This window comes from Oreochromis niloticus, linkage group LG12 (assembly GCF_001858045.2).
Source record: "Oreochromis niloticus isolate F11D_XX linkage group LG12, O_niloticus_UMD_NMBU, whole genome shotgun sequence".
NCBI lineage: Eukaryota > Metazoa > Chordata > Actinopteri > Cichliformes > Cichlidae > Oreochromis > Oreochromis niloticus.
This window is the reverse complement of record NC_031977.2, coordinates 14,470,195-14,483,320: the sequence shown is the minus strand read 5'-3', so window position 1 is coordinate 14,483,320 and position 13,126 is coordinate 14,470,195. Positions and strand designations below refer to the sequence as shown.

Below are 13,126 nucleotides of genomic sequence, written 5' to 3'. Positions count from 1 at the left end.
GACTTTACCATTCCCTCCTTCTCAGTTGTATTGATCTGGTTCTGGGCGAAAGAGAAAAGGCCATATGGGTTGTCACTTGCTGCCATAATAATTCTGGCATGCCTGGCCGTGGGACTTATGTCCAGTCCTGCAGTAGCAGAGGTCAGTGTAAGCTGATACTCACGGCGCGTCTCAGGAAGTTCATCATCCAAGACCTAACATCAGAAAAGATGTGACTGTCATAATTTTATGGAAATCCCTTGTCATCACGTCCTCAAATAAACAGATAGAGACAATGCCACAATTTTCCAATGAACACTGCTCAATACCTTAATAGTAATTGTAGCAGTAGACTGTCCATCTCTCATAGTCACAGTGCCAGAGGTTGCTTCAAACTCAGAAACTGCAGCTGGAGTGATATTCCAGTACACCTGTACTTCTCCAAACACACCTGGCCCTCGCACAAGGCTGGAAGAAGGAAACACATTGCATGCATTGTTTTAACATGACAAGTTTTCCAATTGAGAGCTCTTGTTTGTCTTCACAGGTTGAAGCAAGACAATTATCTCACCTGACTCTGGCACTCCCATTGTAATTCCCCTGAGGTTCTCCAATGAGGATGCTCCTAGAGGACTCTACTATCCCAATAATCCCCAGGGCAGCTTTGTCTCCCCTGATAGTGATGGTGGCCATACCTATAGAGGACTAGACCGATGATTACTGAATTCAAAATGTGCACCTGCATTTTGACATTTTATTTTCACATACTAACCATTCAAGGGGTCTATGACAGCACCACTATCTGCAGGAAACAGCTGTACAGTGAAATGCTCTTCTCCTTCCACTACAGTGTCAGCAAGGGCTCTGATCACAAATGACTTCATAGATTCAGTCTGAAACGTAAAGGAGAATTAAAGAAGAAACTTACTATCCGGTATATATGCATAACATGTCAGATTGAGACTACAAACTGGTGGATACTCGAAGTCGCCTTTTTTTCTACTGTACCTCATTGAAAACAAGAGTTCCATTTAAAGGTGAGAGGTCCCCTGCAGCGCGGACTTCCAGCTGCCACACCAGTGTCACTGCACCCACACCTGCCGTACTGCGCAGCACTGTTAGTGTTGCCACAGCAGATGGATCATCCACAAACTCTGGTTCACTGACAGCAACCTTGTAGAGGATTAGGCAAGATGATTATTTATGTTGTTTACTCTACACTGAATAGAACAATAACCGTCAGTTTTAAGTTTGAAATTGATGCCAACAGAGATGTGTTAGTTTCACCTCTCGTTTCTGAAATCCAAATCGTCCGAGTGGCGAGTCATTTGATGGAATATTTACAGTCACTGAGGTCACTTTTCCGAGTCGAGCACCACCAATCACGCGCAGCAAATTCACTGTGAAGGTCTCCAAAGGCTCCACCTGTTCATCGTCTATGATGGTGATGGCAATTGTGGCTTCTCTCTAGAAATAGTTGAGCAGCCTCATATAGTGACTTCATGTGATATTTATTGTGAATTAATTTCAACATGGGACAAATATGAACTCACTTGCCCATCCTGAAAGGTGATGTTTCCAGAAAGGGGGCTGAAGTCATTAAGATTAGCAGTGACTGGCTGAGCTTCCCAGTAGACAAGAAGTCTTCCAACTGTACCAGCGAGTCGCAACACTGATATTAGGAGAACATTGTCTGGTGGTGGTATCTCATAGGCCAGGATGACACTTCCAGCAGTATCCTAGACAAGAAATTCAGAAGAAATTTTTAATGATTAAGAAATATAATTTTTTGAATGAAACATCTTTAAGGATGTTACTTTTTATTATTAATTTAGCCTTTTTTGATGTTTCACAGTTATACCTTACTTATTTCTGTATCACAAGCTTTTTAAAAAAGGTATCAAACTGGAGGTTTCCCAACAACCTCAATAATTCAGTGTCAAGCTCACCTCTCTGTAATGTCCTATGCTCACCTCACCTCAGAAACATTGAACTGGAGAATCCCTCGGGGATCATCATTCTCCTGGATCGTGATCTCTGCTACCTCCATACCAGGTCTCTTCACACTGGGCTGCCCTGCTCCAACTGACCCACTAACGAGCTCCACCTTAGTGATATTTACCAGGAAACTCTCTGCCAGCTCTGGGATGTCATCCTTAGAAAAAAAAAACATGAAAAATACATACATACATGAAAACACGAAATAATAGAAAACCATTATTTACATTCACAATGATTTTTATAAATCTTAAGATTTGAAAACAACAGTAACCTCAAACTGTGCAAATTTAATACAAATTTAAATAAGGGAGGCTAAAAGAAGCGATAGTTTAATGAGGATTAATGGTTATTTCTTCCCTGATTGAATATTCCTTTAGTGATTGCTCAGCATTTAAAGTCTAGTGTTTAGATAGACACAGATCTGGTCTCTGTTGATCCTCAGTTTGAATGGTTGTCAGTGCAGGAATTATAAGATAAAGAATCTGATTTAATATTTTCACCGATTTCAGTAAGCATTCTCACAGTTTTTTCTTTATAATAACACTATTTTGGTCCTATTTGCTACCAAATGATTGTTGACAGAAGCTAAACTATATCTTGTTTCTTCTCTACTTAAGTTGAATTAATAAACCTTTCTATTGCTCAACAGCACATCCTTACCGGTAGGACTGTAACAGTAACAAGGGCCACGGTAGCACCATTTATCATGACAATAGTGTCATCTTTGGAAACGTAGTCTTTTCCTGCGGTGGCTTGGTTGGAGGGGGGGTTGTATAGAGCTGGCCTGGTTGTGTAATAGATTACCACCTCACCTGAGGAGCCCTGCTCCCTCACAATGGAGAGAGTCACATTGACTGGAAACCCTGCAGGTTGAAAAGAAATTGCATTGTGGTAAATAAGTCAGTGATAAAACACAACAGAAATAATTACAAAACCATTCTATATGCTGTATAAATGTATAGAAGACCTGTCATATAATTAAAGATGAAATAACAACCAGGCAACAAGAATATTAACAAGCAGTAAAAAAAAAATCCCAGGTAAGTCGAGAATATTTCAAAGACTTTTACTCTACGATTCAGGCTTCCCTGGCATGGCTGGAAATTGCAGCAAATCTCTTTTACGGTAAATCTCAGTGTGATTACTGTAAACTGACCACAAAAGTAAAAACTTGGTATTCTGTGATTTTTCAAGAAAGTCTCAAACACAGCAAGCTAAATTAACAGAAGCTGCGACTGAGGAATGTATTTAAATAGATTAACAATAATTTATCTGAAGTTAATTACACTACATCAAACCTCTTTCACTGAGATCCAATAAAAACCTACATTTACTGACTGAGCCTTGTTCAATAATCCACCCATCCATTTATTTTCACAGAAATTCTTACTCTGTGGTTCTTGTGTTAGTGTAAACTGGGAGTCGAGATGCCATCCAATCACTCCATAGGGCGAACCATTTGGTAAGATGGTGAGTTGAGCTTGAGCCCGTCGCTGGTCAATGACTGCAGCCTGTCGTAGGTCTTGAAGTCCCACAGTGGTGACATCACGGAGGATGATTGTGACATACTCCTGTAACTCTGGGACACCATCTGCTATCACAGCCAGTGATATGATAGCTACTGTTTGGCCCTCTGAAAAAGTAACCTGTGATAGAAAATAACGTTTTACATTAAATTACATTAAATTCCCAACATGTTGTCAATACATCATGTGTCTTATGTATAACAGAGGAAGTGCTGCTCACCACTCCTGAAGTTGGATAAATGTCTGCCAAACTACCATTGGCAGCCCAGTGAACAGTGAGTCTGCCAAAACTCCCTCTTCTTCTCTCCACACTTAGAGAAATTTGATTATTTTGCTCCAACTCCTCCAACTCCATAGACAGAGAGTTCTGTAGAGATGCAATAACAAATACTTCTAGATTGCAATAAAACACATTTTATGTATTCAATATATTGCAAATAAATAATTTGAGACAATAACACGATAGACATTTTGGGCAAATGCACAAGCTGTCTAATATGAAAAGGTTTATCCTCTTACCTGAGCAAAGCCGATGACTCCGTAGGCATCATCGTTGGTTGGGACAATTACTTTCACCTGACCACCAAATCCAATCTCAGCTCCACCTTTTGGATTCTTCAGCCTGACCAGGAACTGCTCCTGCACCTCAGGGATGTCATCATCTATGAGGTTCACGGCTATCTCCAGCTCACTATCACCTGGCGCAAAGTGCAACTCCCCAAAACTGAATGTGAGAAAGTAAAGGAAACACAACAAGCATTTCATAACTCTCTTTGAAGATATGTTTCTTTTTTTTCTGAACAAAAACTACTGTGTCTTCACCTTGTATAATAAAATGTACAATTTCACACAATCTGAATACCTGGGTATGAAATCAGATTGATTGGAGACAGAAGTAAATTCATAAACAGTGGAGCTATTGTCCTTGGAAGAAGCCAAGAGGATCTTTGTGATATTGAAGTATGGAACCATGAGAGAGGAGAAGCTAATGGCTGGAGGGGCCCTCAGGATCATGGTGAACAGCTTTACATCAGGCCTCCAGGAGTACAGTGTTGAACCATTTCTACCAGCTAGCAGAGCATAAGCTGTGAAAAAGAGAAAAGTCTTTAAGGTGTTTGAATGCCACATAGAACACAGTTTTTCAAACCTCAGAGTTTAAGTGAGTTTACATCATTATTGAAAAAACTGTGTACAGTACAGTATACAGTCACATGAAAAAGAAAGCTTTCACAGGATTCTATACAGCACTGTGGAGAACTAAGTACACACCATGATTCAGTAGTTTGAGGAGCTACCTTTAGCAGCAAAAACTTGAAGTAATCATTTTCTGCATGACTTTATCAGTCTTGTATCCTTGCGGAGGAATCTTGGCTTACTATTCTTTACAACATTGCTTCAGTTCATTGAGGTTTGTGGGCATTTATTTATGGACAGTATCTCAAACATGGCACTGTGCATTATGGCCAATTTGGTCTTGTTTATCCAAAGGACATTGTTCTAGAAGTCTTGTGGTTTGCTCAGAGGCAACTGAACAAACCACAGTGTTGCCATATTCTTTTCAAAGAGAGGAGGCTTTCTCCTGGCAACCCCTCCAGGCAAGCTAATTGGACTGTCATGAACGTTAACATTTAACAAGCTAACTGAGGCCCTTAGAGTCTGACATATAGCTCTTAGGTTTTTTGCAATTTCTCTGAGCAGTGCACGGTCTTTTTGCTGAGACAGCCACTCCTGGGAAGATTCTGGCATTGTGATAACATGCATCTGAATGCTAAAATGCTAAAGAAAAAACTGTGCTTTCATGCTAGCTAATGGTCAGTTGATTATTTGCATCTGATTAGCATCACACTTACTGCTTCCATAGGAATTTAGAGGGTAGATAGCAGTCAGTATCTACTCTCTTAACTCCTATGGAAGCAGTAAGCGTGTAGTTATTATTTCAAAAGACTTCATGCGTAAAATATCTTAGTGTCAAAGTTTATAGATTTACATTGACAGTCAGCTGATGATTTGCATCTTTTGCTGGTATATGGATGCCTTCTCTCCCTGTGCTGCAGCACACCTTTAGTTTTTGCTCATTGTGTGGTCTCTCTTCAGAGTCTGAGTTTCAAAAAATGAAATGCATAATTAACTAAGATGAGATTTTGACCCAGTATGTCAAGGCTAAGTCAGACATCTTCACCATAAAAAGGGTTAATTGTTTCTTTGTGTGTATCATTATCCTAGTAAATGAGGCACTGTCATCCTATGAGTACTGTCCAATACAAGACTGTTCTCCAGATGTTTACAGACAACACTGTATCATCACACGGCAGTTTGTGACAGTTGTGCTTACCGACTCCAGAAGTATCAGTGAAAGAATGAATAGATGTGAGGCCAGGGTGAGGAATAGACTGATGGAGTTGTGGTGAAGCCTGCTCTGAGCTCCATTGTAACACCTCACAGGATGGAAACAGACCTGAAAAAATACAGGCACATGAAAACAAATACAGACTTAAGTTCTTTCACACTAGAATAGCATGTTTGTGTAAAAAGAAACCACTGGCCTCGCTGACACACCCAGGACTGACAAATTACAAACTCTGGGCCAATGTGTGGCTCTGCTCCGCTCCACACTAAGGCATTTCCCATAAACCCACAAGGGGTCTGAACCAAAAACACTCGCCGCTTTTTTTAGACTCTGAAGGATTATGTCTCGTCAAAATATACAGAGCATAGTATAAATACATGGCCTGGTCGACATTGTAAATTTTGCAAACTTAACTGAGACAACAGAACAATGTAATAGATACAAATATTTCTGTTTTCCTTCTGAAGTATCAGCAGTTTGTTTGTACTAAGCTAACCAAGATCTAACCGCTGCCCAATACACATAAACACTTCAACCAGAAAAAATGGCTGCTGCAAAAACCAAACCATCATTTTGGCATACTGCAGATTACACGCACTTGATTAAATATGGTAAATATGCAATCTCTGCACCAGTGTTTTAGGAATTTATGTGTATTTTATTCCAATTTTGCTTAATTCTTCTGGTCACCTATCTTCAAATATAGATATACATGAATTTAAATTCAACATAAAACTTGCACCATTCACACATTTCATGCCAAAGCAAGAAAGATCACCTTCAACAGCAACCAACAGAAGAATGTCCTCAGTTCTTCTGTTGATTTTCTCCACCTGACTTGCTCTGCCAGAAATCGGGAGAGGCTGTGGATTCTGAAATCTTCCACTGGTCCACCGAAGTAGGAAGCAGCTCGCATTCTGTCTGTCTATGCACACCAGCAAGTAGGGAGTGTCTGCACGAGTGAATGCAGTTGCACTGAGGATGTCCTGTTTGAAGTCAAGAGTCTGGTGAAGCGTAAAAGAGCCTCCAGTCCAAATGAAAATCTGCAGCATCAAGGAGATGAAAGTAATTTTAGTCATAAAAGGTTTTGAATACCTTACACGAGGAGCATCTGCATATTTGTAATAATTTTGACATTAAAGTAAATAATTAAAAGTCTGTTTCAGTGGTCATCGTCACCTGGCTTGACGCTATCAGATAATCTCTGCCTTCAGTGGAGAAGTGTTTCACATCCAGGGCTTCAACACCCAAGACTTGTTCCTAAAGAAATCAAATTATGCAGACATAATGCAAGAAGACATCAAAGTGTTATAGTAATGTAAGAAAACTTGACAGACGTTGTATTATTATTGGGTTCAGAATTACCAATGTGATATTGAGATCCTTCTGCAATTTAAAGATGCTGAGGTTGGCAGCAGGGGAGAAAGGAAGGCCACTATGTGTAATGCCTATGTAGGTAGAACCATTTATTGCAAACCCAACACATCTGCCTGGGTCCTGAATCGTAACAGACTGTAACAACAAAAAGAGAAAGAGATTTTTAAGCTAACAATGGAGGTGATGCTTAATTGTACCAGGACCACCACGTTTTAAATACAGTGTTGCTAGTATACCTCTACTGGCACGAAAACACCCTGCCATTGATACAAAGTGGCCAAGGTGTGAGAGGATCCAAAAGTGGGCCTCATATCTAGCCTCACAGCCAGCAAGGAAGGTCCCTCAGGAAGTGAGCACCAAGCAGAAGTTGGACTGTCTTCAAAGGTCTGATACACGCCTATGACTGGCACGTAACCCCCTTAAAGAAAAGAGAAAAAAGGAATCATAAAAAAATAACAAACAATGGAACAAAATAAAGGAGCCAGAATAGAAAAGAGAGGAATTTAAGAGACTTTGGTAGGTTGGGGTGGCTTTAAATTTAAACTTTTATTGGTCTGACCTGAGGCAACAGCAGTGCCAGACTGAATCTCCCATTCCACACTGACTGCTGACTCCAAACCATTACTGCGAGACACAGTGAGGAAGACCGCTCTGCCACCTTCCTCTGCGACAATTTCAGTGCTAGTTCTGTACAGATAACACAAAATGAATAGGACTAAGTATATAAAAGAGTGTCTGAGCACACTCAGAAACATCTTTTCAAAGTTTATGATGATTTTAATGCATCTGTGCTCAGACCTGTTGAGAGAAGGTCCAATTCGAAACAGGCCAGAAGGAGCTAAGTTCTCCAGGACGGTGATGAAAGTTTGGAGCTGGTCACCCAGCCGTGCACCTCCTGTTGGGCTTGACAGGGTCACTCTGAAGGTTTCATTCCCTTCAGGTTCAGCATCAAGCACTACCCTAATCTCCAGCATCTGAAACAGCACAAATGTGAGTCATCATTAATCAGAAAATGCACACACAAAACAATTCTGAAATGATAAATTGATAATTATTGTAATTACAGATGACTACTATAAGGTGCAATTTTAAGGCTTGGAATGAAAAATAAAAGGAAAACTGACACACGTGTATGGATGTTTTCTAACGCATCAGTTTGTATGCTGTAAAAATCTCATTTTGTTCACCTTAAATCTGACTCCATCCTCCAGGACCACAAACCCCTGTGTAGGTATCAAATCGCCCTCTGCTTGGGTGCCGTTGGCATTAGTGATGGTAAACTGAGCAGATACGGTGCCAAATGTGCCTTCCTCTGGGTTTCGAACCACATATAGGTTGGCCACGCTCTCACTCAGGCCTGACAGAGAGGTGGGCTCTCTCAACAGGAAATGCTTGGTGGTGTTAAAAGAAATTACACCGTGTCCATCATCACTGGCCAGTATAGTTACAGTTGCTATAAGAAAAGAAGTAAGTAGTTTATGTATTATATCGATCAAATTTGGCACACAGGCACATCTTAGAGCCTCAAAGATTCTTATCTATCTCAGACATGATGATGTCATCATCTAACCAAGCAGCCTACTACCAATGGGCTAAAATGACCTTTTTTTTTTAGCATTTATGCACCTATAACGTCTTATGAAAATTGTTTCAAGTTAATAACAAGGACATCTCATTTATATTCACAAATGTTGATTTACTATGACGCTATAACATTGCCTAGCAAAAGCCTAGCAACAGGCTAAACATACTTAATCATACTTATTTTTACTTATTTTATAAACAACATCTGACAACTCAATTTTTTTTCTTAATGTGATTACACAGAGTACATCAGTTTACCAGCAACACAAACAGACCAAACACTACTGTAGCATGAGTATGTATTGATATAATAAATATAATAAATAATAATAATAATAATATCAAACCAGGTGTCTTTATTATATATTTCTATATCTAATTCAGTGTAAATAACTTTTAAGCTTATTTGAAGTCAGTTTAACAAATACTTACCAGTTAAGATAACTGCAATATTAAATGCATGAAGACAATTTTATGTTGGTATGGTCACCATTTTCAATATAAAACTATTCACTGACTTGAGATGGCCTAATACACATTTTTAAAATTGTACAATTTCTGTAAATCCTGCCACCAAATCAGTAACAAGTATTAGCTGTTGTCCTGGTTTAAACTTTTATATCAAATTTTAAACTGAAAGTCTTGACTTTTTATTTGAATATGCTCATCTGAATAAGCTGCCTTAGGCTGCTGAGTTAAAGAAAAAAATTCACAGCATTTTAATCTACATACCCGTGGTATTGGTGCCCAGCTGCAGCCCGGGAGAAGGCTTGGACAGGATGAGCTGGAATCTCTCAGCACCCTCTGGAATAGCATCATCAGTAATCTGCACTTCTACAAACTTATACCTTTCACCATCAGCAAAATGGATCACCTTGGTGGAGAGAGGGCACCTTAGTTTAGAAACTTGTTCATCGTGTTTAGAACTGAGAATCACTTTTAGATGAAAGGCAATTAAAGTTATTCCAGTTTCATTCAATTATGTCCTCGTTAATACTCAAATATTTCTTCAGGTCGCTGATGCTGTGCTTACCGTTTCACTCGTATTGTAGTCCAGCTCCTTTTGAGCTTCCAGGTTCTGAGCGTAGAAGGAAAGAGAAACATTTCCATATGTTCCCTTATTCCTGTAGGCAACTAGAGTGAGAGACCCTATTGTTTCATTCACTTCAAACCTGAAAACCAAAACACATTTCTTATTAGAGCATCTACAAATCAGTGTAACATCTGAGTTATTTCTGGACGCTTGTCTTACACAGTGTTTGTCCATTCAATGACTCCTCTGATTCCATCATTAGCAGCAATGCTGACTTCTGCCACCAAACCCTGTGTGTCTGGGAAAGACACCACATCACAGACGGAATGAATGATGATCTTAAGGTTGTCATGTTTACCATGGTAAATAGCAGTGATTTCTTTGGGCTGTAACTACAGCGCAAGCACCAAGAGAGAAAGCAGTAGAAAATCTATCTTCTGTCATGCTACATTTAAGAGAAGGATTATAGCTAAGAAGCACCTCTTGTAAGTGCCTTGTGAGTCTGAGGAGCAAAGTCTTTCGGGTGGACTGATTTATGACCTCTTGAAGAGTCGTTTCCCATTGACTCTGTGGCCAAGACACTGGGAGGCCAGCTACGGGTTTAGTTTGGCTTTCTCTTTCCTCACCACACAGGGCTACTCGGCTCCCTCCAAATCCCCAGGCTTCCTCAATCATGGAAAGCATCAATCTCACCATCCAACCCACATAATGATTGCTGCCAAAAGAGCTGCCGTGTGTTTACAGTGCGTCTCCAGGCAGAAGGCTGATAGTATTCTGAGAACCTCCAAGTGCTATTCTGCCTGTAGTATTCTGTCAAGTCATCACTTTCTAAACTTACTCATTCATAAATTGGCCTGAGGTTTGGATTATGCAGAAGCAGTAGCAACAACTACCAAGCTCTTTCATGGTGCATTTTGAAAATAACTATAATGTTGATATTCAATGTACCATACACTATTATTGTGCATCAGCTACTATTAGATTTTGGGCATTGTGAGCATTTTCTTTTTACCTGACAATGTGCAATACACAACCTCTACTCGTCAGACAGAGCAAGAGAAATTATGGAAAAGAAAAGAGGGAAAGCGATTTCGTGAAATTACACAAATGATATTTTGGACAAGAGCGGTAAAATGTAAAAGAAACAAAACAGCAAAACTTTTTTTTTAATGTAATTTGACAAAGAAGTTATAAGATTGTATTTTATGGTCAAAGTTAAGTATAAGTTAACATAACTAAAAAACTCAGCAGTGACTGGAGCACTCTCACAGTTTTCCATACCTAGCTGGGGAACAGTTGCGAGAGTCGTGATGAGCACTGCTGATGTTATGTTGACCAGGAAGAATTCCTGCAACTCTGGAATGTCATCCTAATAACACAAAAAAAATGTGAACTTACAAATCAAACCTAATCTGCTCCAAAAACTGAATAAGATCTTATTTTATCATCTTGTTGAGCCAGTTCAGCATTGCAAATATTATGCACATACACCTAATAACAATGAGAAGAAAGCTCAAAGGGTATATAATTACTGAGACACAGTGAGAAGATTTCACGGTGGTGAGTTATAAAACAATGCTGTCAAGTTTGATGAATAGAAATATAGCATTATGGAAGGCCGTCACAGTTTTTACCTCCAGTATGGTAACAGGGATGGCAACAGAAGTCTGTCCCTCCTGAAGAATTACGTAACCGGTACCAGACATGAAGTCTTGTCCCGGCTCAGCTAGAGCCCCTTCTACCTGGGATAGGTTTTGCACAGAACCTCTTATAACCTCATAGGTGATATTCACCGCCCCTGTACACACAAAAACAATGTTTATCTGTAATAAAGTAAAGGATAAAAGTGGATACAAAACTTTAAGAGGTATGCAGGAATTAATTTGTTAATTTGTTAAAATGGAAGCCATGAAATAATGCCTTATTTTCTCCTTTTTTTTATTTCATAGTTGAACCACTGACCAGAGGCTCCAAACTCTCTGTTGATGTAGATCTTTATAATTTGTTCTCGTTCCTCTGTGGTCACTCTAAGGGATGTTGGCGCAATAGTCAGCAGGCCATAGGGCTTATCGCTGGTGTCCACAGTAATCACTGCCTCACTGCCTTGAGCATCAAGGGCAGCATGGCCCGTCACCACAACACCTGTGTAGAAGTCAGTTTGATTAAGTCTGCAGGGAAGAGTTATTTTTGGTATTTATGGTTTGCACACAAAGATATGCCTCACAATTATCAATCAAATAGATACTAAGTGGAGTTTGTTACCAAAGGTTTGTATGTTGGACAATGAAACTCTGTATTCATCTTTGTTCTCTGGTGTGGCATCATCAAGAAGCTGAAGGACTATGGTATCATTCAATTCTCCCTATAAAAGACATGCACAGAATATATAATTACTCCCCGAGGTGCCAAATTACAGATTTGTGCTTTAACTGTCAAATAAACATGGTTAACTATGATTCTGCCATGAAACTATTTACCTTGGTAAAGAACAGGGTTCCTGAGGTTTGGGTGAAGGTTCGGTGTACAAGCCGCCCTTGTATAGTCCAATCCACAGTAACATTACCCAGACCTGGAGCCGTTCTCAACACTAAGAGGGACAGCTTTTCGCCTATAAGGTGAAACATAATGTCTCTAATGTTTGCAATCAAGTGTAACCTGAGGTTATGTCTTTTTTTAATGATATGCCCTTATTTCCAATGTTTAGTAAATTCGATGCAACCAACAAATGAGAAACTTTAAATTTCAAATCAGTCTGAAACATGCATTTATCTTATAGATGTACGTAGACGAAAATGATCAGAGTTCAAGTACAGGTTTTTGAACACGGTTAGATTCATGGACTTCTGAATTGAATATTATTATACTTGTTTTAGTTGTATAGAAATCTCAGTTGATCATGCTTCTAACAAAGTCAATATATAAACAGAAAGCCATCAGCATGCTGCGTACTCTCTGATTCCTAAATAAATATAAATAATAATATGGGGCGGACATGGTACACACACCCTAAGCACATTTGCAAATTACAAAACACAGCCACCCACCTTCTCTGGCAATGACAGAGCGGGAGCCTGAATGGAATCCTACTATCCCAGCCACGTTGTCATTGGCCAGTATCACAATGGTTACAGTGTCAGAGCTGGGCAGGATTCGACTTCCTCCAGCCGTATTTACAAGTCCAATCATTAGACTCTCATTGTCCTCGGGTACAGCATCATCTCTGATTACAATCTCTACCGTCTTCTTTAAAGAACCTGCAGACAGACATAGCCTAAGTGT

At 39.6% G+C, this 13,126-nt stretch overlaps 1 protein-coding gene across 1 annotated transcript in view; it reads right to left on the bottom strand.

Annotated features, from left to right (window-relative positions):
• adgrv1 (adhesion G protein-coupled receptor V1) overlaps positions 1-13,126 on the bottom strand; it is a 108,838-nt gene that overhangs the window by 58,649 nt on the left and 37,063 nt on the right. The window contains exons 37-66 of the mRNA XM_019366190.2: positions 12,892-13,101; positions 12,325-12,455; positions 12,110-12,209; positions 11,810-11,989; positions 11,482-11,645; positions 11,129-11,216; positions 10,067-10,145; positions 9,848-9,986; positions 9,547-9,688; positions 8,418-8,683; positions 8,029-8,204; positions 7,790-7,917; positions 7,467-7,648; positions 7,219-7,365; positions 7,033-7,113; positions 6,632-6,896; positions 5,839-5,961; positions 4,369-4,591; positions 4,026-4,230; positions 3,727-3,873; positions 3,371-3,626; positions 2,641-2,843; positions 1,958-2,134; positions 1,533-1,718; positions 1,267-1,446; positions 988-1,152; positions 752-872; positions 551-674; positions 309-447; positions 9-194 (exon numbers count right to left, since the gene is read on the bottom strand). Of these exons, the coding sequence (XP_019221735.1) occupies positions 9-194; positions 309-447; positions 551-674; positions 752-872; positions 988-1,152; positions 1,267-1,446; positions 1,533-1,718; positions 1,958-2,134; positions 2,641-2,843; positions 3,371-3,626; positions 3,727-3,873; positions 4,026-4,230; positions 4,369-4,591; positions 5,839-5,961; positions 6,632-6,896; positions 7,033-7,113; positions 7,219-7,365; positions 7,467-7,648; positions 7,790-7,917; positions 8,029-8,204; positions 8,418-8,683; positions 9,547-9,688; positions 9,848-9,986; positions 10,067-10,145; positions 11,129-11,216; positions 11,482-11,645; positions 11,810-11,989; positions 12,110-12,209; positions 12,325-12,455; positions 12,892-13,101 (4,913 nt within the window). The remainder of the gene's footprint in view (positions 1-8; positions 195-308; positions 448-550; positions 675-751; positions 873-987; positions 1,153-1,266; positions 1,447-1,532; positions 1,719-1,957; positions 2,135-2,640; positions 2,844-3,370; positions 3,627-3,726; positions 3,874-4,025; positions 4,231-4,368; positions 4,592-5,838; positions 5,962-6,631; positions 6,897-7,032; positions 7,114-7,218; positions 7,366-7,466; positions 7,649-7,789; positions 7,918-8,028; positions 8,205-8,417; positions 8,684-9,546; positions 9,689-9,847; positions 9,987-10,066; positions 10,146-11,128; positions 11,217-11,481; positions 11,646-11,809; positions 11,990-12,109; positions 12,210-12,324; positions 12,456-12,891; positions 13,102-13,126) is intronic.